This window comes from Canis lupus, chromosome 32, assembly GCF_003254725.2.
Source record: "Canis lupus dingo isolate Sandy chromosome 32, ASM325472v2, whole genome shotgun sequence".
NCBI lineage: Eukaryota > Metazoa > Chordata > Mammalia > Carnivora > Canidae > Canis > Canis lupus.
The window spans coordinates 13,342,426-13,366,278 of NC_064274.1; the positions used below are offsets into that span (position 1 = coordinate 13,342,426).

At 37.1% G+C, this 23,853-nt stretch overlaps 1 protein-coding gene and 1 non-coding gene across 2 annotated transcripts; both read right to left on the reverse strand.

Annotated features, from left to right (window-relative positions):
* Positions 1 to 498: 498 nt before the first annotated feature.
* On the reverse strand, positions 499 to 23,369 carry LOC112644284 (60S ribosomal protein L7a-like). Its single transcript, XM_049104882.1, is given in 8 exon segments — positions 499 to 2,546; positions 3,843 to 4,018; positions 10,108 to 10,174; positions 13,515 to 13,571; positions 17,365 to 17,455; positions 20,988 to 21,044; positions 22,444 to 23,147; positions 23,150 to 23,369. Coding segments are annotated over 2 exon segments (780 nt in total). The 3' UTR covers positions 499 to 2,546; positions 3,843 to 4,018; positions 10,108 to 10,174; positions 13,515 to 13,571; positions 17,365 to 17,455; positions 20,988 to 21,044; positions 22,444 to 22,587.
* Positions 23,337 to 23,411, reverse strand: LOC112647485 (small nucleolar RNA SNORD24). Its single transcript, XR_003128343.1, has one exon. It is a non-coding gene; the product is annotated as a small nucleolar RNA SNORD24 (small nucleolar RNA).
* Between the last annotated feature and the right edge of the window lie 442 nt (positions 23,412 to 23,853).

The following is a 23,853-nucleotide window of genomic DNA, read 5'->3' on the forward strand; positions in this document are numbered from 1 at the left end:
AGAAAAATTAGGTTAGGGCTTAATGTAGGACCAATAAAGGACCTGAAAGAATGGGATTAATACCAAGACTTGTCCATGGCTTTTGCACCATGAAACACATCAGTGAATAATAGTATGGGAGGGATTATGTGTTCTAGGTTCTTGGTTATAAGACTTCTAGAAAATGACTAGCTTCAAATTCTCCTGTTCCTTTGACCAGGATGCCTAATTTGCAGCCTGTTCAGCTCAGGTGAATTGCTTTTGGTCTAAATGTTTCAGGGTAGCTCTTATTGCTTTCAAAATTTAGTTCTTCTTCAATATTTATGTTTATATACCATTTAGGAAAAAGCAAGAGGGAATAAAAAGGAAGTTAAAAGTGGGAAAGTATGGAAACTGTGATGTATTACAGGGCCTTATAAAATGAAATGTCTTGGTAGTAATGGAGAAAGAGAGGGAGATGGAGAGAGGATAGAGAGAAAGAGAGAGAGGGAAGGAGGCCAGGAGGCAGGAAGGGAGGGAGGGAGGGAGGAAGAGAAAGAGAAAGTGAGAGAGAGAGAATGTCAGAAAGACCAAGAAAATAAAGAAAGATCAGATGATAGTGAATGGCCTGTCAGGGAGGAAGGGAAACTGAGATCTGAAAAGCATCTTTATCTGCTCTGAATTCTCAAAATTTTCCATTCAATATGCACAGCCTTACAGTTTTGCAAAATTTGTCGAGTTTGACAAATCTTCCATAGAAGGATGGGCAGATACAGTATTCAAGGTCGCTTTTCCCATGCTCTCTATTCTGACTGCTAGACTGAGCTAGAATGCTGATAACAGAATAGAGCAGTTGCCAGGATTGACTGAAGGTCTACAATTACCATTCTCTCTAACAAAGCCCTGGTTCTGATGTTCAGACCAGTGAAAAAAAGGTTATCTTTAAGTTTATCCATTTCTAATTTAAAGGAAGACTGCCATTGAATGGGAAAGCAGGTTTCTTAAAATGTATATTTAGATTACTTCCCCACTTAATATTCATGCGATGCATACATCTTTCATAAATGGAAACACTACAGAATCAAAAAAGCTTCATAAAAAGCATTCATAATACCATGAACACTCACTTAAGCTAGGGGGAAAAAACCTATAGAAACACAGTATTTTTGGTCTAGGGTTAATAAATTCTTCATAATAAACTCTTAGCTGCTAACATTCATGTTACATATATAACCAGCCTAATGAATTAGGTAATTGGCCTTTGCATTTTTGTAAAACTTTGATAAATATTATCAGCTGGCAATGCTAAGAACCAATCTCAGTCTCATCTCGGATGTTTTCCCCCTTCATCTCTGCTTACCTTACATAACTCAACCTTATTTGAACCCCATCCAGGTTTAGCAGGGGACTGCATCTCCTCAATTTGAATCTTGCTCATATGTAGATTTCTTAATTTATTTGAACTTCATGTTTCCATTTATGAAACACAGGCAAAAATGTCTCTTACACCTGGCTGCTGTGAAGACTTATGGAATAACATATGCCAGCTCCTTTTCCGTTTTAACTAAAACATACTCCATCTACTGCTTCTCACTTTTACCTCTAGTACCGTCCATGAAGGCTGGGAAAAAAGAGGCAAAGACACTTCCAGGAAAAGTGATTATTTTCCTTTCAAATATTTGTGCCTGATTATAAATTCTGTACAGCTAATTCTAACTGACAGAAAACAGAAAAATACTATAAGTATACAATTTAGAAAGAAATACAAAAAGATATTTATGGAAATTGTTAATATTACTATCATTATTAATAGCTGTAATTATATTCTGCGTAAGGCAAATAATGACTCAAATGCAAATAATCAGCTCTTCCTCCACACATACCCACATACATACCAAGTTGTCTTCACCGGGTGACCTCAACCTCAGCCTTTGCAGGGGTAGAAAACATTTATTTCTTCTACCTTCTTTGGCTGGTCTAATAATTAAAATTATGTAAGACAGATTAATACAAGAACAAGAGACAAAGACCCAGTGGAACTGAGTAACTCCCTAAAATGGCTAAAGCCATCATCTTATATTATCTTCATCTAAAGACAAAAGAAGATGTTAGGGGTGGGGAGTATGTTATGTGAGGTTACCAGGAAAAGCACAGTAAATAAAGATAATGTTGTCACTCAGATATAAGTCCTTGCCTTCGTCACTGATAAGAGTTTCTAAAGATTTGGTCATTAGGTACATGCTTATAAATGAAGATTTCCCTTATCAAAAGGATAACTTCTACTCAGTTTTTAGAGCTTCACCAGTGTCTTCTGTTTCTTCAGTTTAAAATAATCAATATGCCAAAGAGGCTTATCTTGAGATGACAAAATCTTCTCCCTTTCAGTTCCTCTTTTGGAATTTCAAAAAAGAAATTTCACAATCCAGAAGCATAGTTGATAGATTGCTTCATACCTCAATGAAGTAGTCTTAGTCTGGAGAATGGGTCAGGTCAGTTCACTTAAACAGTCGTGTCTCATTTCAGGAGGCGGTCCCAAAGTCAGGCTATATTGTGAAAGCAAGCCATCAGGGACTTAACAAGAAGTATTTCTATGGAAACAAAAGAAAAACAGAAGTTAATGTTTAGTGTCTGAGTCGTGAGAACTGCCAGTTGAGGAAACTTCTAGATGTCTGCTTCAAAGTATCTTCAGATGCAGTGAGAGCAGGCAATGGCAATCTGACAGAACTTCCTGCTTTGCCATTTGAATGGCTCTGATGATATCAAGGGGCCTACCAGTCAACTTTCTGAGCTGCTCATACAGCAAAAGATGGTCTAACTATGAGCCCTGTGGTGAGTTACCAAGTGTTCTAGCCAGTTTGCAGGGCTTCAGGAAAAGGCAGTTTAATTTCTCAGTGATTGCAAGGCAGAAGAGGAGGAGAAAATTGAAGTGCTAGTTTGGAGATTTGTAGGCATATGAGGAAACTAGAAGAATTTAGGTTCCTTCCTATCCAGTTTATAAAGAACAAAACCAGGCAACCTGGGTGGCTCAGCAGTTAAGCGCCGCCTTCAGGCCCAGGGTGTGATCCTGGGGACCCAGGATTGAGTCCCACATCAGGCTCCCTGCATGGAGCCTGCTTCTCCTTCCACCTGAGTCTCTACCTCTCTCTCTCTCTCTCTCTCTCTCTCTCTCTCTCTGTTTCTCATGAATGAATAAATAAAATCTTAAAAAAAAAGAAACAAAACAAAACAAAAAAACCTCAAAGATAAATTAGCATGAATAGAAAAACAGGACTAGAATCTGTATCCACATAAGCATTGTAGTTTTTACTGAAGCAGGATTTTTCTATCATCCTCATTTTTACCAAAAGCAATTATAAGTAAAACTAATTTGTTTGCAAAATATATCTAGTCTCTGGACACCTGGTGGCTCAGTAGTTGAGCATATACCTTTGCTCAGGTCATGATCTCAGGGTCCTGGGATCGAGTTCTGCATCAGGCTCCTGGGAGGGAGGCTGCTTCTCCCTCTGTCTGTGTCTCTGCCTCTCTCTTTCTGTGTCTCTCATGAATAAATAAAATGTTTAAAAAATGTCTAGTTTCAATAAATTTGTCCTAAAGGTAGGTAGATACATAGATAGATAGATAGATTTGGCCTGATTATTTACATAATTGCAGCAAGAATAGTGATTGATCATATAGGCTCCTTTAAATCTGCTTTATTGAAACTTTTCATTAAAAACCTCAATAGGATTTTTAAAAGCCCCTAAGTCTAGGAAACCAAGCCAAAGGCTTGCTATCAGACCAGCCTGAAATACTTAATAGATTGCAGTGACTTCCTTTCTTCTCAGGGTCCCCAAAATATCTTATAAGTCTCCTACACCTGCCAGGAAGCGACCTTAGTTACTCACCTGGTAAGTCTGCTGGGAACCCAGTAGGCAAGGTGCCTGGTTGTATGTCCAAGGGGCTTTATTGGCTCCATTAAGTCAATCTTAGTTCTTTAAAGCTGTGTGGCATATCTGATTTTATGCACATTCTCAAATATGACACTCCAGTCAAAGCCTTGATAATATAATCAGTTTCTATCCTATTACAAGACCAGATTTTTATTAAATTTATGAAAATAAATATATTACCATGAAAATAAGAATGCTCATTGAGAGTTTCAGAATTCAGGTGGGATTAGGCAGGAAGAAAAAGATAAATATTTCATCTTTGTTCACAAAGCTAGATTTTACCAAATTGCTCTAAGTCATATAGGTAGCTTAAGAGAAAAGAGAAAATTCCCCTCTAAACCTGGAAAAATAAAACATTAAAAAATTCAGCAGTGTTTCAAAAAAAAGTCATAACAATTATAATCACCATTAGTTTATTCAGTCCCATGTAGTTAATTCTTGTTGATCTTGATCTCTTGTTAGCAGTTTTATAAATCCAGTTTTTCCATTATAGTCTTACTCAGTTTAATGGTCTAATCTTAAAAGTTATCAGAAACTTGTACTCAGTGTTCTTTCCTTGAGTCACACTAAAGATGAAGCATTTTTCCAATTGGTATAAACCAATAAATTGTTTAATGAACAAAAGACTTAAAACAACCATGGTAAAGATCTCACGAGAGTTCATTATAATGCAATTAACAATGAAATTTGCTTTTTTCTGTGACACACTACTTCAAGACAATAGCTAGAATTATATGTAAAAATATTTTACCGGGACATATCAGATTTCTAGGAATTTCACAAGTCCTAGAACACATATTAATAACATTTCACCCATACAATATCATCTAAGGCTTATCATCACTTATTAGACAATGCTTCCCATGTAATTTACCATAAATCTAATTGTGTAATAGCACTCTTTTCATGGGGAGATAGTACAAATATTTTCAGATGTTCCAATGACACTCTGGGATATCCCAAAGTTAGTTTGAGGTCAAAAAGTCTTCATTTAGAATTTGATCTGTGGGGCAGCCCTGGTGGCCCAGTGGTTTAGTGGTGCCTTCGGCTGGGGGTGTGATCCTGGAGACCTGGGATCAAGGCCGGTGTCGGGCTCCCTGCACAGAGCCTGCTTCTCCCTCTGCCTGTGTCTCTGCCTCTTTCTCTCTCTCTCTCTCTGTGTCTCTCATGAATAAATAAATAAAATCTTAAAAAAAAAAGAATTTGATCTGGGGAAGTTTGTCAAAAGCATCAAAAGGTTTGAAGATTTAACTAAATAAGATCAAAGATCATTATGAAGCATTACTTATTTATTTAAACAAAGTAACAGGAAAAGATTTCAAAGGCAAATACATAGGTCACATAATGGTGAGCAAAACATAACTCTTTTAATATTAAGAAGATTCAGTTTCCTTAAGTAAACAAAGACCTGATGAGAAAGAGCACAGGAAATCATTTTGATAAATCACCAAACCTTTGCTTTCCAGGAAGATTATTTAAAAGATAAAGGAAAATGTTTCATAATCTCTTATCAGTTATAGACCAATAATCCAAGAAAACTGTCCTTTTCAGCAGATGAAAGAAAATCAAGGCTTAGTTTTCTGTAAGTACATGATTGCTTTTAAAGATTTATCTACTTATTTTAGCAAGAGAGAGAGAGAGAGAGCAGGGAAGGGGCAGAGGGAGAGGGAAAGATAATCAGAGAATCTCAAACAGACTCTCCACTGAGTGGAGAGCCAGAGTTGGGACCTCTCTTACAACCCGGAGATCATGACCTGAACCAAAATAAAGATTTGGATGCTTAACCCACTGAGCCACCCAGGCATCCCAGTATGTGATTACTTTTAAGGCTTAATTTTATAACTCATAACAAGCTCATTCAATTTTAGTCAAATTGACTACACAAGGTAAGGTTCTCTCTCTTTTTCTTTTCTCAATTTTCTATTTAATTTTGTTCTCTATCTCTTCTTTTCCATTCTGCAATAAACAGTTTTACTTTAAGAAAAATGCAGGTAGCCCGGGTGGCTCAGTGGCCTTCAGCCCAGGGCCTGATCCTGGAGACCTGGGATCGAGTCCCATGTCAGGCTCCCTGCCTAGAGCCTGCTTCTCCCTCTGCCTGTGTCTCTGCCTCTCTCTCTCTCTCTCTCTCTCTCTCTGGGTCTCTCATAATAAATAAATAAAATCTTAAAAAAGACAAATTCACTTTTCTTTTCTCCTTAACAAAAATGCATCTCCATACCTCATACCTTTCCTTAGCCAAAAACATATCCTTTCCCTACATATCTAGTTGTTTCCATTATTACTGCTAGTAGTTATAAATACATGTTAATTAGAACCTTAACCCTTAAAAACTTTAAATTTTAGTGAAACTAAGAAGTAAACAATTGTGGGGGCACCTGGATGGCTCAGTCAGTGGAACAGGAGACTCTGATCTCAGAGTTGTGAGTTCAAGCCCCATGTTGAATATAGAGATTACTTAAAAATAAAACCTTAAAAACAGAAAAGAAGAAGAAGTAAGCAATTGTGAATTGTCTGTTACACCAGCATTCTTTAGATTGGCAAATTTATTAATATATATTGTAATTTCTGGAAACATGTACTCTTTTTAATAGCATATTTCAATGTGGCACAAGTCATGTCTCCTAACAGGCCCAAATTTATCTTTAGTTCCTTTGCAATAGGAAGTCAAAAGTACATAAATCTATGTTCAGTAATTAATGTTTCACTATTTTATCTTATTTGGAAATAATTTTAGATATTCAATAAATTTCCAATATTTAACTTATTAGCAAAACTCCAAAGTTTCAAGTTACCAGAAAGATTTTGGAAGCAATTTGTAAGTACATATACTATAAAATATAATTATTGCTTAAAAATTAGTCTAAAAATTCTTATGCCAGTTACATCTATTGTAAGCATTTGCTCCCAACAATTATATTTAGATTACTCATGAAAATTTTGTGAAACTTTTGAAAGTCAGCCACCATCCAAAGCTATTTTTCTTGCTGACCAATTTTTTAAAGAGATTTAACATGGATTTATGTGATCTTTAGTAAGCCTAGGTAGAATAAAAATTTATATTTAATTATGAGAGCTCTAAAGACATGTCTATTTTAATTAAACTTAACAAACTTAAACTAGTTTCAATACCAAATAATATCTGAGATCACACGAACCTGAAAAGAATTTGGGTTAGTTTCTATTATATTTTTGAGAATTTTTATGAATACTAAGTTGATATAAGTGCGTGATTGTTTAAAGCAATTAAAAGGCTCTGTACAAATTAATTTTAGAGGTAGAAAAATAACACACATTTGTAACATACATATATCGACACACATAAACATATAAACATAGAGACCATATAGTTACTAATATATGTGGAGAAGATGTTTAAGATTTGTATTTGTACTTGACAAGTAATCTTAAGGAAGCCATGGTCTAGAGTTTTGAAAGAGAACCTTTCCAGCACTTCTATTTTAAAAAGGCCCTTTATTAGCCTAACTTTTGTTTTCCTTGTGATGAAAAACTTCTCCCTAAAGTTTGCATTTCAAAAAATGGTTCTTAGGTCCTAGAGCCAGAGGTTAAAAGAATCTATATCACAAAGACACAGACACATTATCCAAGTTTTCTCAAAGGAGTTTTGTGGTACATTTACAATCATACTTTCAATTTCCTGATTTTTCACAGTATCTACAAATGTCTAGAGGCAAATAGGAAACAGTGTGAAGAGACAGAGTTGCTTTCAGAGTTATACTTTTGTTTTTCTAAAAAGTTGTAAACCAAGAATTGTTACTTATTTTGTCTGCATTCCTATAAGCTATCTTCAAAGAACTGGGCAGCCTTTTCCATTATAATACTTAGAGACTGATTTGTCAACTTAACCAACCTATTTTAAATTTGCCTTTTTATATCAGGGAGAAATTTTCCAGCTAAGATAGAAACCAAGAGATTTCTGTATTCTGCTGTCCAAGAGACATAAACTCTTTGGATGGGGGTCTAGGATATAACTGCAAAGGATATTGCATAGGAAGGTCTGAAAGTAACAGAGCCTGATATGGTATCTAACAAAATGAGCCTTATTGTTTATTCTGGTACGTTTGCTAAATGTACTTCCTGGCTTTTAGCATTTACCTGAGTAATCTGTATATCCTGAGCCTAGAGATTAGGCTGGAGTGCTCTCAGTAAATCCTGTAGGGAAAAAAGGAAGCTAAAACAGGCAGATGGAGCTAGATTTTGAGAAGGGGAATTTGTGTTGACTATGGACATTTCTATGACTATTTTGTTCAAAAATATGACTATTTTTGTTCTAATTTCTATTTTTTCATTTTATTAAATCAGCCCCTAAGGCTAACCATTATAGTTCTTCATATCCACTTTTGAACCTGATCTTTCCATAGGTACTAATAAGACCCTTGCTTAGGATCAGAATGGTCTAAACTTTTTTTTTCTTTTAAATATAGCCAATTCAAAGGATCTATCATCTGGCCATTGACAAGTAGGATTTTTTTTTTTTTTAAGATTTTATTTATTTATTCATGAGAGACACACACACACACACACACACACACACACACAGAGAAAGACAGAGAGAGAGAGAGAGAGAGAGAGGCACAGATGTCCAGAGGGAGAAGCAGGCTCCATGCAGGGAGCTCAACATGGGACTCGATCCTGAGTCTCCAGGATCATGCCCTGGGCCGAAGGTGGCACTAAACCACTGAGCCACTGGGGCTGCCCAACAAGTAGGATATTATATTACTCTCAATAGCAATTCAAACCACGAACATAAGAGTGGTTCCAAGAGAGGGTGCAAAAGATGCATCCCTCACAAGATCATGAAAGTTCACACCCAGAGTTTGCCTAGTCACCAGCTTGACCCTAATACCAGGCCTTTACTGCTCACCTGCTTGTACTCACAGACCTTTGTCCCACATTTTTCCTTAAGCTCTTCTTTCCAGTTTATCTCTCAACTTAGGCAAACGGAAAGTGAAACCACCCCTCAAGCAATAGCAATTGCCCAGACAAGAACTCCAGCTGGCCCAGACCACCCAGACCAGTTTGAATGTAACCAGCACCCTCCCTCCAACACACACCTGTGAAGATGGACCATGGAATGACCTCTAGAATGACCAAGAACTACCTTTAACTCATTATAATACTAAAAATCTCTACCCAAGGAGGAGCACAAGCCTCAAATACATAAGTACGATGTATGCATAGGCATGTTTCTTTAAGGTGTAAGTGGGACCTTATGCCTGCTCCTGTGTAAATATTCATCCTAACCCTAAATAAAAGGAACCTATTCATCCTTGTCAGGGACTCACAACTTTGGAAATTATTCCCTGTGATCTCCTCCTCATTTGCGGCAGATAAAGTTTCTTTTATGCAAAAACTCACCTGGTATAGTTTCTGTGATTCAACAAGGAGTGAAGTTATGTGGTTCAGTTATAGCCCGAGAAACCAAAGGCCTCTGTGGTAAAAGTGGTGTAATGCAAGCACCGTCTCTGATTTCCCGTAAGGGTGTGAGACACCTCCAGTCACAGACCTGCTAATCTGTGATACTGAGCAGGTGCTACTGGGATGGGACTTTTCCAATTCTAACAAGACAACAAAAGTTGAGACAACAAAAGCCCTTTAAGGACCAAGACCCCTTAAGACAAACTCCCCTGAGAGCTAGCGCAGCAGGACAAAGAGAATGCTGCTCACTTTGTGTCTCAGAATCCTAAGTCTATTCAACTGGCCACTAGATTCATGCCATTATGTGCACCTTCTGGATGTCAGAGGCCAGAGAGAATATGCTTACAAAGCTGAGATCTCAAGGCATAGAACAAGATGAAAGAGACAGAAGAGAACAATGATCATCTTTGGGAAGAAAGGGATCAATATAGAACAAATTCTTACCAAGGTCACTATACATGAGGAACTAGTTCACACAAATAAATTTCTGCTAATCTAAATTTAGAAAAGGAAAAAAAAAAGAGGGCAGTCCAGGTGGCTCAGTGGTTTAGCACCGCCTTCAGCCCAGGGTGTGATCCTGGAGACCCAGGATCGAGTTCCGCGTTGGGCTCCCTGCGTGGAGCCTGCTTCTTCCTCTGCTTGTGTCTCTGCCTCTCTCTCTCTCTCTCTCTGTGTCTCTCATGAATAAATAAATAAAATCTTAAAAAAAAAAAAGAAAAGGAAAAAAAGAGACTCTCACTTTCACTGGACTCTGCAGAGAGAAATCCACGGTAAGAATTCTTACCTTCTGCTAGCTTTTTGTCAGAATTCCTAGGAGGAAAAGCTTTCGTTATCCCCTTCCAGGTTTTTGGCTGTTCAAATAATTAAATTGATATTAGATACACAGAAGAAAGACAAAACTTTAATAACATATATACTTTCTACATCCAGAGGAAAGACCCAGGAAAACTGAAAAACTCTCCAAAATGGCCAAAACCATCACCTTCAATACTGATTTCATCTAAAGACAAAAGATGTTGTGGGGGGGGGGGGGGAGTCAGATTTAAGTCATTGCCTTCTCCCTTGATAAGAGTTTTTAGAAATTGAGTCAACCTCCTTTTCCAGTTACAGTTAGTGAGACACCCTTATAAACAGAAATTTTTTCTTATCTCTTATAAAAGAATAAGATCAAGGGACACGTGGGTGGTTGAGTGTCTGCCTTTGGCTCAGGGGGTCCTGGGACTGAATCCTGCATTGGGCTCCCTGTGGGGAGTCTGCTTCTCCCTCTGCCTGTGTCTCTGCCTCTCTCCCTCTCTCTCTCTCTCATGAATAAATAAATAAAATCTTAAAAAAAAATGTAACATCAAAAAAAGAGAGGAACTTCTATTCGGTTGTCCGAGTTTCACCGTGTCTCTTGTTTCTTAAAAATAACCCATTTAGAATAAGCAATATGCCAAAGAAAATCTGCTCTCCTTTACCTTCTAGGAAACAAATTAGATGTTGATTGTTAAACAGGTCTAATTCAAGTTCAACCAAAACCATTAGCATTAATGGAAAAAGAGTTTAGGAATCTTTATTATTAAAGGAACTTTCTGCTTTTTCAGAATGTGCACATATCTTTACCAGACTAGAAAAGGATGAACTGACATCATATATATGATGTAAGGAAAAAAAAATGGAAACCACTTAATATTACACTTGTATTTTCAGTGATACATTTATTGTGGCATTTGTCATAGCCACAAATTTGATCTATGTTTTCATCATGAATGTCTTTTCCTTAAGCTTTTATATTTTAAAAAGTATTTTAATATTTTAGCTTTAATTTTGATGAAATTTCAACTCAATACTATGATGATCTGTTAATTACAAATTCTTTTTGAAGGCAGCTGCTTACTTCTCTGCAATTTGTAGCCTTTTAAACCTACTCAGATCAGCTTTGAAATATATAGTTATGCAGCTTAAAAGTCATTTGTAATGATCATATTTCTAAGATAATCTTGTATTTTAGATATGAATGCAGTAAAATCAAACTACATCACTAATATTATTTGGGGTGAATTTCAAAAGGCTACATTACTCATTCAATGTTTTACTTTAATATAGTAATCATACAGATCACACAAAGAATTTTTTTCCTGGAGGCCAGTCTTAAGTTCAACAGCTAGGAATATTAAAAAGCTATTGGGGGTTGGAGGGAGGGCCAGATATATGGAGAGAATATTGGACTGAACAGAAGCTCAAGCAGAGAGAAAAACACCTCCTGTGTATAGCAAATAAACAGTGCATGATCTCATTTGTACCTCAAGACAAGCTACTAAGACCTCTATAGAATAGACAATGAAGGACTTTAACTGTAATGCTATGGAATTCACTGTGGCCATTTTACTATTTGGGGCAATTTGGAGTAAATATATATACATATATAAAAAAATAGAAGCATTTCTACATGTATTGTGTTAGTATGGGTGAAACAGCTGTCATTTAAGATAGGGAGCTTTAAGCAAAGTATAGTGATATGTGATAAAAGAATTATTTTTTTCTATTGGCTTCAAATAGAGTCAAAAGCCTTTATCTATGATAAGCAGATTTTTAAATAAAGAGTTATGAAGGGATCCCTGGGTGGCGCAGCGGTTTGGCGCCTGCCTTTGGCCCAGGGCGCGATCCTGGAGACCCGGGATCGAATCCCACGTCGGGCTCCCGGTGCATGGAGCCTGCTTCTCCCTCTGCCTGTGTCTCTGCGCCTCTCTCTCTCTCTCTGTGTGTAACTATCATAAATAAATAAAAATTAAAAAAAAAAAGTTATGAAAATGAAGGCATATGTAGGAAGCATTTTCTTTTAGATCCCTTTTCACTGTTTCAAATTGGCTTTTATTTTCCAGTCATTTCTATGATATTTACATTCAGGTAGCTGAATCAGCAAATGGGTTATTAGAACAGACTAGTAATGGAAATAATTTCTTCAGGGATCCCTGGCAGTAAAAGCTTCAGTACAGTGGTATAATGCTAAATGATCTGCATGCTGGTGGGCTGAAGATACTACAGCCCTGTGTTCTTTGCCCCCACTTCTCACTTTGGTTACTGCAGATGGAAATAGGCTCTCTGAAACTTACAACTGAGATAGAATTATTGGTTTTCAAATAAACTCTTTAAGTTTTATGGAATGATATTTTCTTTAAAAAAAACGAGAATATTTTCCTCTAACATACACATTATATTGAATTATATTTTTAATTTTGTTAATAATGTCGGAGCACACCATGGACATATCCTGGGATATTGTAAATATCTTGGAGTAAAAAAGAAATGTTTTTGTTCTAACATCAAGAATAAATACGTCAGTTAAGTGGAAATTGGTTAATAATCCAGAAAAGGAAAAACAAATGGAAGCATAAGACAAATTGAGCATTATTTTCCCCCTAAAGCACTAAGGTCCAAACACATTGGCCTAGTTTCTAATCCTCCTACCTAGGAATACAGCAAACTTGTTCTTACCTTAATATCTTTGAGCTGGCTGCAGCCGGCTCCTCCTAGTTAATTCATCCTAATTTAAATATACTTTCAAAGAGAGTCCTCTCCTGACACACCCAAACCAAAGAAGTCAGCCAATCACAACACAGAGTGTCATTTTGATTTCTTGTTCTCATAGCATTTAATCATTTCATGAAATTATCTTCTGTATCTATTTACCCATTTGTTATCTTTTTGCTTTCCTGCCTTTTTACCTACTAGAAAATAAACTCCAGGAAAGCAAGAATCCCGCCTTCCTTGTCTACTGTTTTATATCTAGACTGGTCTTAGGATAGTGATTGACAAATCTTGAGTGTTCCATGAATATTTGTTGACTACTTGGAAACATGTTAATTCTTAGTAAATATTATGTTTAGAAAATAAAGCTAGCAATATTCTGGCCAATTCCAAAAAATGTAATTCATGTTTTCAATGCTTATTTCGATTACAGATGGTAATTTGGAGTTATTTTTACATGCATTTAGTTGCACAGTAATTTGGAAGAATTTATATATTCACTGATTTAGCAGTATGGCTTTGGTGCAAATTAATAGCAATAGATACCATATACTGAATACTTATGCAGGTTCTGTGCTGAACATTTCTTATTAATTCCCTCAAACACCCAAAGATAGTAACTACTATTACTACCATAATTTCATATATGTGGGAATTAAGAACTAGAAAAATTAAGTAACTTACCCAAAGTTTCTCCGCTAGTAAAATGTGGAGTAAGGGATGATGTCAGTTCTGTCCAACCTGCAAAGCCAGTGATCAAAAAAAAAAAAAAAAAAAAAAAAGCCAGTGATCTTACTTGCTACATTTTATGTGCTTTTATTGCATAAGTTGTTATATCTATATGTTTTTCTTATTTGCACTATAGGACCATATTTTTCTTTTTTTATAAGATGTATCTTCTTTTTTTTCTTCTTTCTTCTTTCTTTCTTTCTTTCTTTCTTTCTTTCTTTCTTTCTTTCTTTCTTTCTTTCTTTTTTTTTTTATTTATGATAGTCACACAGAGAGAGAGAGAGAGAGGCAGAGACACAGGCAGAGGGAGAAGCAGGCTCCATGCACCGGGAGCCCGATGTGGGATTCGATCCCGGGTCTCCAGGATTGCGCCCTGGGCCAAAGGCAGGCGCCAAACCGCTATACCACCCAGGGATCCCAAGATGTATCTTCTATTTAAGCAACAGTCAGTTGTATGATTCCCCCACCCTACTTTTTAGTTTTTGTTATTGTTTTGTTGGTTTGTTTTTTTTTTTTTTTTTTGAAGTAGAGATGTGTACTACCTCAGCATACTTTTTCTCTTTCAACCAAGCCTAGTCTATGAATATAGAAGATTGTGAAGGAAAAGAATTCAAATGGTGACCCTACTACTATGATGCCATTAGCACACTGCCTAACTACCATTATATATTCCCTGAAAAACTCTGCCAGATGTATTATACCATCCTATGGACACTGGTCTAAAGATTTAGAAGTAGGTTTCCAGATGTTGGAAATAATGTATTCGACTGGTAGCTTAATTCTGAAAAATGAAGTTACATGTTTAACTCAATCAAAGAATTAGTTAAGAGTGCAGTCTTTCTGCTTGGTTTATTTCAAAGTGTACACATTTTGATTAAGACATTTGAAGAAATAACACAGTATCTACCATGTTAATAAGGCCTCCCTGGGAGGTAGCCATTGTGATTATGGTAAAGAAGAAAAAGAATAGGAGTAGGAGAGAAGGTAACAAGGAGAAGAAAAGAGAGGATTAGCAAGAAGAAGGGAGAAAAAAGAGAAGAAACTATTGAAGGTATAGAAAACAAAGGAGAGAGATTTTATTTACCTTTAAAAACATTCGCTTTGGACACCTGGGTGGCTCAGCAGTTGAGTGTCTGCCTTTGGCTCAGGGCATGATCCTGGGGTCCTGGATTGGAGTCCTGCATCAGGCTCCCTATTGGGAACCTGCTTCTCCTTCTGCTTGTGTCTCTGTCTCGGTCTGTCTCTCATGAATAAATAAATCTTTTTAAAAATGTTGCTTTTTTTTAAAAAAGCAACGAATCCTTTCTTCTGAAAAGCATTGTATAGAGGTATTTGTATAGTGCTATATTTTCTACAAAAAATTTAAATACTTGCAGCTCCTTGAATTAAATAGCTATAAACACCTTAACAATTTTAGCGGTTAAGAAAAAAATATTAGGTAGCTCTGTCTCTCAAAAATATAAAGGTACTAATACTAGTCTATGAGTTTTACAGAGTATTGAGTAGAAGAATGTTTAGGGACATATGGGATCCCTGAGTGGTTCAGTGGTTTAGTGCCTGCCTTCGGCCCAGGGCGTGATCCTGGAGTCCAGGGATTGAGTCCTATGTGCAGGGATCGAGTCCCATGTTGGGCTTCCTGCATGGAGCCTGCTTCTCCCTCTGCCTGTGTTTCTGCTCCTCTATCTCTGTGTCTCTCATGAATAAATAAATAAAATCTTTAAAAAAAGTTTAGGGACATAAATTCATGTAGATTGTTGAGGCATAACTTGCTATTGCCCTGAAGATGTAAAACCACTCTCTTTTTAAATTTATTTTTGTTAAGGAACATATATTTAACATGGTAGCACATTCTATATGCTTCAGCACTTATGTTTCCTTAAATTTTTTTCAAGTAGTTAGTGAGGCTCTAGGCATACTTTTTCTAGTACATTGAACATTAACACAGTGAATAACAGATGTGCCTTTATTAGAAGGAAAATACCAAATTGAATAGATAACATTAAAATCACATTCTCATGCTTTGACTTGGAAAAGCAGGTGAGTCATGTTATTGCAAATAATACAGTATTAATCTGGATATTATAAATACAAGGAAAATATGACTTTTTATAGGTAATCTAATCCTATAGCTATATGATCTGATTTTATCAACATGCAATATTTCTAAAAGATCTAAATTAAGGTGTAATCCCGGCAGCCCAGGTGGCTCCCTGGTTTAGCGCAGCCTACAGCCCAGGGCGTGATCCTGTAGACCCCCACATCAGGCTCCCTGCATGGAGCCTGCTTCTCCCTCTGCCTGTGTCTCTGCCTCTCTCTCTCTCTCTCTCTCTCGATTAAATAAATAAAACCTTTTTTAAAAAATAAATTAAGGTGTAATCCTTAAAAATTTAGCTATAAATCATTTTTTGGCAGATCCTTGTTGCTTACAGTTAATGCTTATATGTGTTTACATCTATAAGATATAGACCTTTAGCTATTTTGTAACTTTGCATCTAAATTTCAAAAAGTCCAATCATTCATCTTTCATTAGCTTGATCTTTAGGAAAAGAAATTTCAAGTGTGTACTTTCTCTAAGCAGTTAGCAACACCTTGACCTATATTTTGAGGCTGTCATTTATGCAGGATATGGATAAAAATAGAACTAACTCAAAAAATTTATGACATAAAAAATATTGAGTAAGATATGCACATTAGCATAATCATTTGAGTTCAGGAAGACCTGTGATTTAATTTAAACTTGTGATTATTCTTCTAGGCTATTTCTAATTGGTGTCTTCCCTAAGTAGTAGCCACAGGGTATGCACCAAACACAGAACTTAAACAACTTTTCCAACTACAATGCTCTTGCAAAACAATACATTATATTCTTTATTAAGGCATTTTAGTTTGAATACAGGACTTCAAAACAAAAAAATAATGTTTTTATGTCAACTAAATAAAAATAATAAACAAATTAGAACCTGACTAGAAAATTGACTTTTTCATCTACTGAATTTTCCATTATGTCCATGTGAATCTAGAAAAACATTTAAGACTTTTTTTTTTAAAGATTTTATTTATTTATTCATGAGAGACACACAGAGAGAGAGAGAGAGAAAGGCAGAGACACAGGCAGAGGGAGAAGCAGGCTCCACACACGGAGCCGGATGTGGGACTCGATCCCAGGACTCCAGGATCACACCTGGGGGCCAAAGGCAGGGGCTTAAACTGCTGAGCCACCCAAGGATCCCCCATTTAAGACTTTTGAATTAGCAATCCCATCTTATTTTACTTCTAAGGATAAAAAAATAACATGTGTAGATTAAAAAATTTCATATATAGAATTGTTAATCACTATATTGAAATTAACATAATACCATGTTAATTATAATTGAATAAAATAGTTTCATAAATTCAATGTTTGGTAAGACTGCCAAGCCCAAGATTATTTGAATACTAAAAAATCAACAAATATTTGTTAAACCCAAAAAAACAGAATAATATTTTCTTGCCACTTGTCTAATAAAATTTATATAATCAAGCAAGATATATATTTTAGAACATAAGCCAGATAGGAATCCTTCCCTGACAACCTATCCCTTAAGTTTGGATTATTTATACCCATATTACATAATATTTAAAAATGTTTTGCCTTTATTGTAGCCCTTATCACACAGTTTAGTAATTATCTGTTCATTTATTCATCTTTCCTGTTAGATTATCAGATGTCTGGACTGTATCTTTTACTTCTCTTTTGCCATAGTTTAATGTTCAGCCTAGTGTATTGTCAATGCTTGATTAAAATTTGTGAATATTTATTACTCACCTTTGTCTAGCTCCTGGCACATAGTAGACACTCAATAAATATTTGTGGACTGAATGAATAAATGAACGACTGCCATCTGCTTTTAGAATCACTGTGAAGACACATTTCTCAATTACCACATGCTTCATAAATACTGAAATTATAAAGAATTATATAAAACCTTTTAAAAAAGCTTATACAAAATGGCAAGAATTTGCTTTTGTTTTTCAGAAAAGTCAGTGAAGAAAGGGTTGAAGCCCTCTTATCTCCTTGTTGCACTTTTTGTATGTGCTTCTGTCATTGAATATATGGTCTTGTGCTATTATTCAGTGATTCATTATTCATTTAACAGATACTACTGAGGATCACTATGTACAAGGCACTGCTCTAGACACAGTGAGTACAGAAACATTCCTGGCCTCATTATCTTCTATGTTAGTGGGGAAAATGGACAATAAACAAGAATAAATGCATACAATACAGTATTTTAGAATGAGAGAAATGCTAAGGAAAATAAAAACAGGTAAGGGGGCTCAGAAGTGGATGTGAGCATGTGGTGGAATTTCTATTTTATTTTATTTTATTTATTTTTATTTTTAAATTTTATTTTATTTTTTATTTATTTATGATAGTCACACACAGAGAGAGAGAGAGAGAGAGTCAGAGACACAGGCAGAGGGAGAAGCAGGCTCCATGCACCGGGAGCCCGACGTGGGATTCGATCCCGGGTCTCCAGGATCGCGCCCTGGGCCAAAGGCAGGCGCTAAACCGCTGCGCCACCCAGGGATCCCGGAATTTCTATTTTAGATACAACAGCCAGTGATGGCTTCACTGAAATGACGTCTGAGCAAAGTCTGAAAGAAAGTGAAGTGAGAAGGGGACTCCTGCATGTATCCAGAAATTAAATTCACAGAAGGAAATGCAACAGCAAATAGCGGTGGTGATGTGGGAGGGGAATTATGAAATGCAGGGCCTGTAGACCTTTCTCACAATTTTTACTCTCATTGAGGTAAAATGCCATTGGAGAATTTTGAGCAGAACAGTGGCATGATCTGACTTAAATTTTACCATGATAATGCTGCCTACTGTGTTGAAAATATTACTGTGAGGGACAGAGGTGTATGTAGAGATCAGTTAGAATGCTATCACAATCACCCAGGTGAAAGATGATGGTGGCTTAAACTAGGTCATAGCAGTGGAAGTTTAGAGAAGTGATTGAATACTCTATATATAATGTGAAGATAATGCCAACAGGATTTGCTGACACATTAGCTGTGCATTATAAAGGAAAAAGAGAAACTAAGAATGACCCAAAGGTCTTTAACACAAACAACCAGAAGAATAGAGCAGATATTGAGATAGGGAAGACCACCTCAACAGGTGTTGAGAAGAATCCAGAAGGCTTCTATATAGAGGTAGGAATGCTAAGGAGGTAGGTAGAAATGAATTAGTAGTTCAGGGCTGGAGATGGAAACTTGGATGTCATAAGCATTCAGAAGGCACCAAAATTCCTTGAGCACACATTATTTTGCTTCAGCTGAGCACTGGGGATATAATGAGGAGTAAGTCAGTCATAAGCTGACCATTGGCTTATGTCTACTGGCAGAGTTTTCTCTGGTTGGGGGAGGAAGAGAAACTTGAAGATTGAAGCATGAGAAAGATTCAAAGCTACTGTTACTGGCTTGAAGAAGGAAGCAGCCATGTGTCGAGGAAACAGAGACCTTTGAACTAAACTCTAAGATCTGAATTTTGCCAAAAACTAGAAAGAGTTTGGAAGCTCATTTATATCCCAGAACCTTCAGATGAGAACTCAGTCTGGCTCACACCTTGATATCAGGCTTGTGATATTGAACAGAGAACTAGCCACATCTTTGAAGAATCTGATCCACAGAACTGTGATCTAATAAATTGACTTTTATTTAAGCCACTATGTTTGTGGCAGATTCATTATGCAGCAGTGAAAAAATTATTACAGCTCAGCTTGTCTTTGCTCTACATGGATGGCTGGAGTGGTTAGATTTGGAGCTGGAAGGTCTACTTCTAAGATGGCTCACTTACTGTGGCTTGCAAATTGGTACTGGGTACATGTGGAGTATGTGGAGTCTGTCTGATGGTGCTGAGGGGTGAAGGCATCAATTCTTCTCTATGTGGTCCCCTACATAGTTTCTATAGCAAGTGACTAGGTTCCAAGAGCAATTGTCCCAAGAGAATAAGCAAAAAGTGACTGACAAGTGATTGATTTTATGACTTAACCTAGGAAATAAATTACATAACATTATTTTCACCATGCTCTATTGGTGGAGGCAGTCACAAAAGTCTGCTCAGGTTTAAGAAGGGACATAATCCTTACCTCTCAGTCAGAATGGTTTCAACATCTCATTGTAAGAAGCACACATGGGATAGGATATTTTGTGACAGCTATACTTGAAACAACTACGTGGTGATTTAATAACTCATTCCTACTTCAATACCCAACTTGTTGGTTAAAATGTTAACATTTGGAGGAAAAGTTGGAAGTGAAGAGAGTGCAAAATAAAGCATTATTACACCCCAGTAATAGGTTTAGAATGCAAATGGGTTTGGTTATATAATATACATGCACATAATAAGTTCCATAATGATAAAGGTCAAGAATACTTGCTATCTTTGACATTAACTTAAATTTCTAGATAACATCCAAGATGTTGAACATGGGAACTGAAAATTAATCTTATTTAGGTTTATTTTTTCCAGAAAGTGAATAAAATTCATTTATTCACATAATATAATGGCAAGTTAAATATTACAATAATAAAATTAGTCCTTAGCAGATCTAGACTACATTAAAATATACAAATTATTTCTCTTCATATTCTACATTTTGATGATTAAAAATAATTGAATCTCATTACTGAGTGTACCAGACATAAGGGAAAAACACTTTAATTCATGGTAGCATGTGCAGTCATTACTGGAGTAAAAATTTTTAGTCAAACAATGTATAGATTTGGCAAAATAAAAATGACTTTCATTTTGCATAATTTCATATGTCTAGAGCTCCACAATATAAGAGTAGCTTTATACAAATGACAAAAACTAGGAAATGCATTTTTCACATTTTAATTACAATTCACATGTCTGTATCTCCTGCTGTGATGTTTTGTTAAAAAGAGATCTCATTTATGAAACTGCCAGTGTAGAAACTGACAGATGGTAAGACCAGTTTCCAACCTGCTTAAGTACTGGTTTAATATGGTTTAGATTATTTTATTTGCATTGCCTATTTTTACTACATACCTAAGTAGTACAAAAGTACTATCACAGCTTTGTTTCGGTTCTTCTATTATTACTATTAGATATATTTATAGGACTTATAGATTTATTGTTATAGATTCAGCTTTTTATCAACACACTATTTTAAGAGATGATTTAACTGATTATTTTTCTAAAAAATGTATCAGGTTCTATTTCTTTTAATGAAATCCCAACAAACACATAGATGCCTGGGGATAATCATAACAAAACAATTCCAAAGTTCAAGAAAAAAATCACTTTGATAGATGTAACCCATAGAGATATCAACAAATGAACCAATTAATTGGGTTAAATATTTTTTTGTAATATTGCAATCAGAAAAAAAAAAAGTATTTGAATGTGAAAATTACCTCATGCGAAGGTGAGAGATCCTGTGGTTGTTTTCCAAAAGACCTCATTAATCACACCTGGATATAAAAATAATAAGAAGGAAATTATATGAAAGGAAAAGTTTCTACTGGTAAATTTGCTTACAAAAATACCCTTGGTTTTATGTTGATAAACATTATTTTTAATACAGTTTACTTCCCTTAGAAAATAGAGGCATAAATTCAGAGAACATTAATGTTGGTATCAGTTCTTTCCTCCTGCAACTGCAATTTTTTAAAAGGATTTTATTTATTCATGAGAGACAGAGAGAGAGAGAGAGAGAGAGAGAGAGAGGCAGAGACACAGGCAGAGGGAGAAGCAGGCTCCATGCAGGGAGCCTGACGTGGGACTTGATCCCAGGTCTCTAGGAACACACCCCGGGGCTGAAGGTGGCGCTGAACCGCTGAGCCACCGGGGCTGCCCCAACTTCAAATTTTTTCAGCTTTCTAAACTGGATAGTTTCCTGGAAACTCAGGATTACCTCAGCTGCTGGGCAAGTGATGCTTCTCTACACCCCCTGCTTACCATCTCTCAGACCATTAAATGGGTTTAGAATTGTAAACCTGGGACATGGTAGCCCATGTTACAAGGACACTGGCATACATTCAGCTGAAGTCTTGCTATGACATTTGTCTGTGGGTTGGATCCTTGGTGTCTGCATAGTTCCTAGATCAAAAAGCTCATTGCAGTGAGTATTAAGACACAATCATTTGGACTTAGCTTTTGCCAAGGATTCTCTTCTGAAATCCTGGTCAGTTGACCTGGCTGGCCTTTTAGTGTTCTTCACAGAGCAAGAACATGAACAGAACCCACTCTTCTGCTATCAGGCTGTATTTCCGCCACACACACACAAAAAGACAATTTACCAGGTATGTGTCACACCATTACCAATTTCTGAAAGATAATTCTATCGACAAACTGTTCTACCCTGCTCTACCTGGAGGCTGCCCCAGTTAATGCCGTATTAAAATCGAGTTTTCCCTGTGCTTTGTCAATCCTTCTGCCTTCTCTCTTACACTTTCTTATCAGCGTTTGATCTTGAACCAAATGCAGGTTTCAGCCTCAATCTCCATTAAAGTCTTCTTGCTCTATGGTACTCATAATGCCACTTCCATGTTGCAACAGTGTCACAAAAGGATAATTTACCTTTTAGTAATGTGAAAGAAATTCATAATGTTAATAACAAATTTACAATTAATTTTTTAAAAATTTCTTTTATCCAGACGCCTGGGTGGCTCAGCGGTTGAGCGTCTGCCTTTGTCCCGGGATCCGGGATCCAGTCCCACATTGGGCTTCCAGCATGGAGCCTGCTTCTTCCTCTGCCTGTGTCTCTGTTTCTCTCTCTCTCTGTGTCTCTCATGAATAAATAAATACAATCTTAAAAAAAAAAAGTTTCTTTTACTCTATTAGGCTAAAGCGAGGAAAAGTGGCCTTTACCTTTCTTTTCTTTCTTTCTTCCTTTCTCTTTCTTTCTTTCTTTCTTTCTTTCTTTCTTTCTTTCTTTCTTTCTTTCTTTCTTTCTTTTTTTTTGAAAGAGAACCTTTTATTACTTTTATGTACAGAAAATTCAACAGCGTCCACTTAGCCCAGCTCGGTGGCCAGTTCTTTAGCCTTTGCTTTTTCCAGCTTGGTGATGCGAGCTACTGACTTGGGACCCAGGACGTTGCCTCCCCAGTGGCGGCTGATCTCATCATATCTGTCATTGTAATTGGTCCTGATTGCTTCTACCAGCTTAGCCAGCGCTCCCTTGTCTTCTGAGTTAACCTGTGTGAAGGCGACAGTGGTGCAGGTCTTCCTGTTGACCAGACGCCCCAGCCTGGCCTTCCCTTTGATAATGCAGTAGGGAACCCCTGTCTTACAACACAGGGCAGCCAGGAAGACAACCAGCTCAGTGGGATCCACATCATGGGCTATCACTACCAGCTGAGCCTTCTTGTTTTTCACCAAGGTGGTGACAGTGTTAACCCCAGCTCCAAGGACAGGCCACCTCTTAATGGGGACATCCCCTTTGCCCGCAGCTTTCTTCTCGGCCCAGGCCAACAGCCTCTGCTTCTTCTCTTGCTTTGTCTCTGGTCTGTACGTATGGGCCAGCTTAAGCAGTTGCATAGCTGTTTGGCGGCCCAAGGCCTGGGTGAACTGGCAGGAGGCACTTTGAGACCTTTATACAGAATGGCCCTCTGCCACTGCAGCTGGAGGTAGCGTGGCCACTTGACAAAGCAGGTGAGGTCCCCTTGGGCTGGATGTCCTGTCCTGAGGAGAGGAGGGCAACACGGATTAGTGAGGCTCAACCTCCTCGCGGAGCTGCCGTTAGGGCCTCTCAAAGATGCGGGTGCATCAGCGATCTTGGTGTTTTCAAGCGTCATCACTATCTTTCCGATAGCAAATATTCCTTCACATCATCTGCATACCTAATTTATTTTCTTATAGTTCCTCTATATTGTTTGCAAATATATTTTTTAAAGATTTTATGTATTTATTCATAGAGACAGAGAGAGAGAGGCAGAGACACAGGCAGAGGGAGAAGCAGGCATCATACAGAGAGCCCGACGTGGGACTCGATCTGGGGCCTTCAGGATCACGCCCTGGGCTGCAGGCTGCGCTAAACCGCTGCGCCACCGGGGCTGCCCTGTTTGCAAGTATTTTAAAGTTAATTCACTTTCTAAAACGTCTTATACATTTCATTATATTAATAGCATTGTTAAGAAACGTTATCTCCTGAGAGGCCTGGGTGGTTCAGTGGTTGGGTGTCTGCCTTTGGCTCAGGTTGTGATCCCCGTACTGGGATAGAGTCCTGCATTGGGCTCTCCTGGGGAGCCTACTTCTCTCTCTCTATGTCTTTGCCTTTCT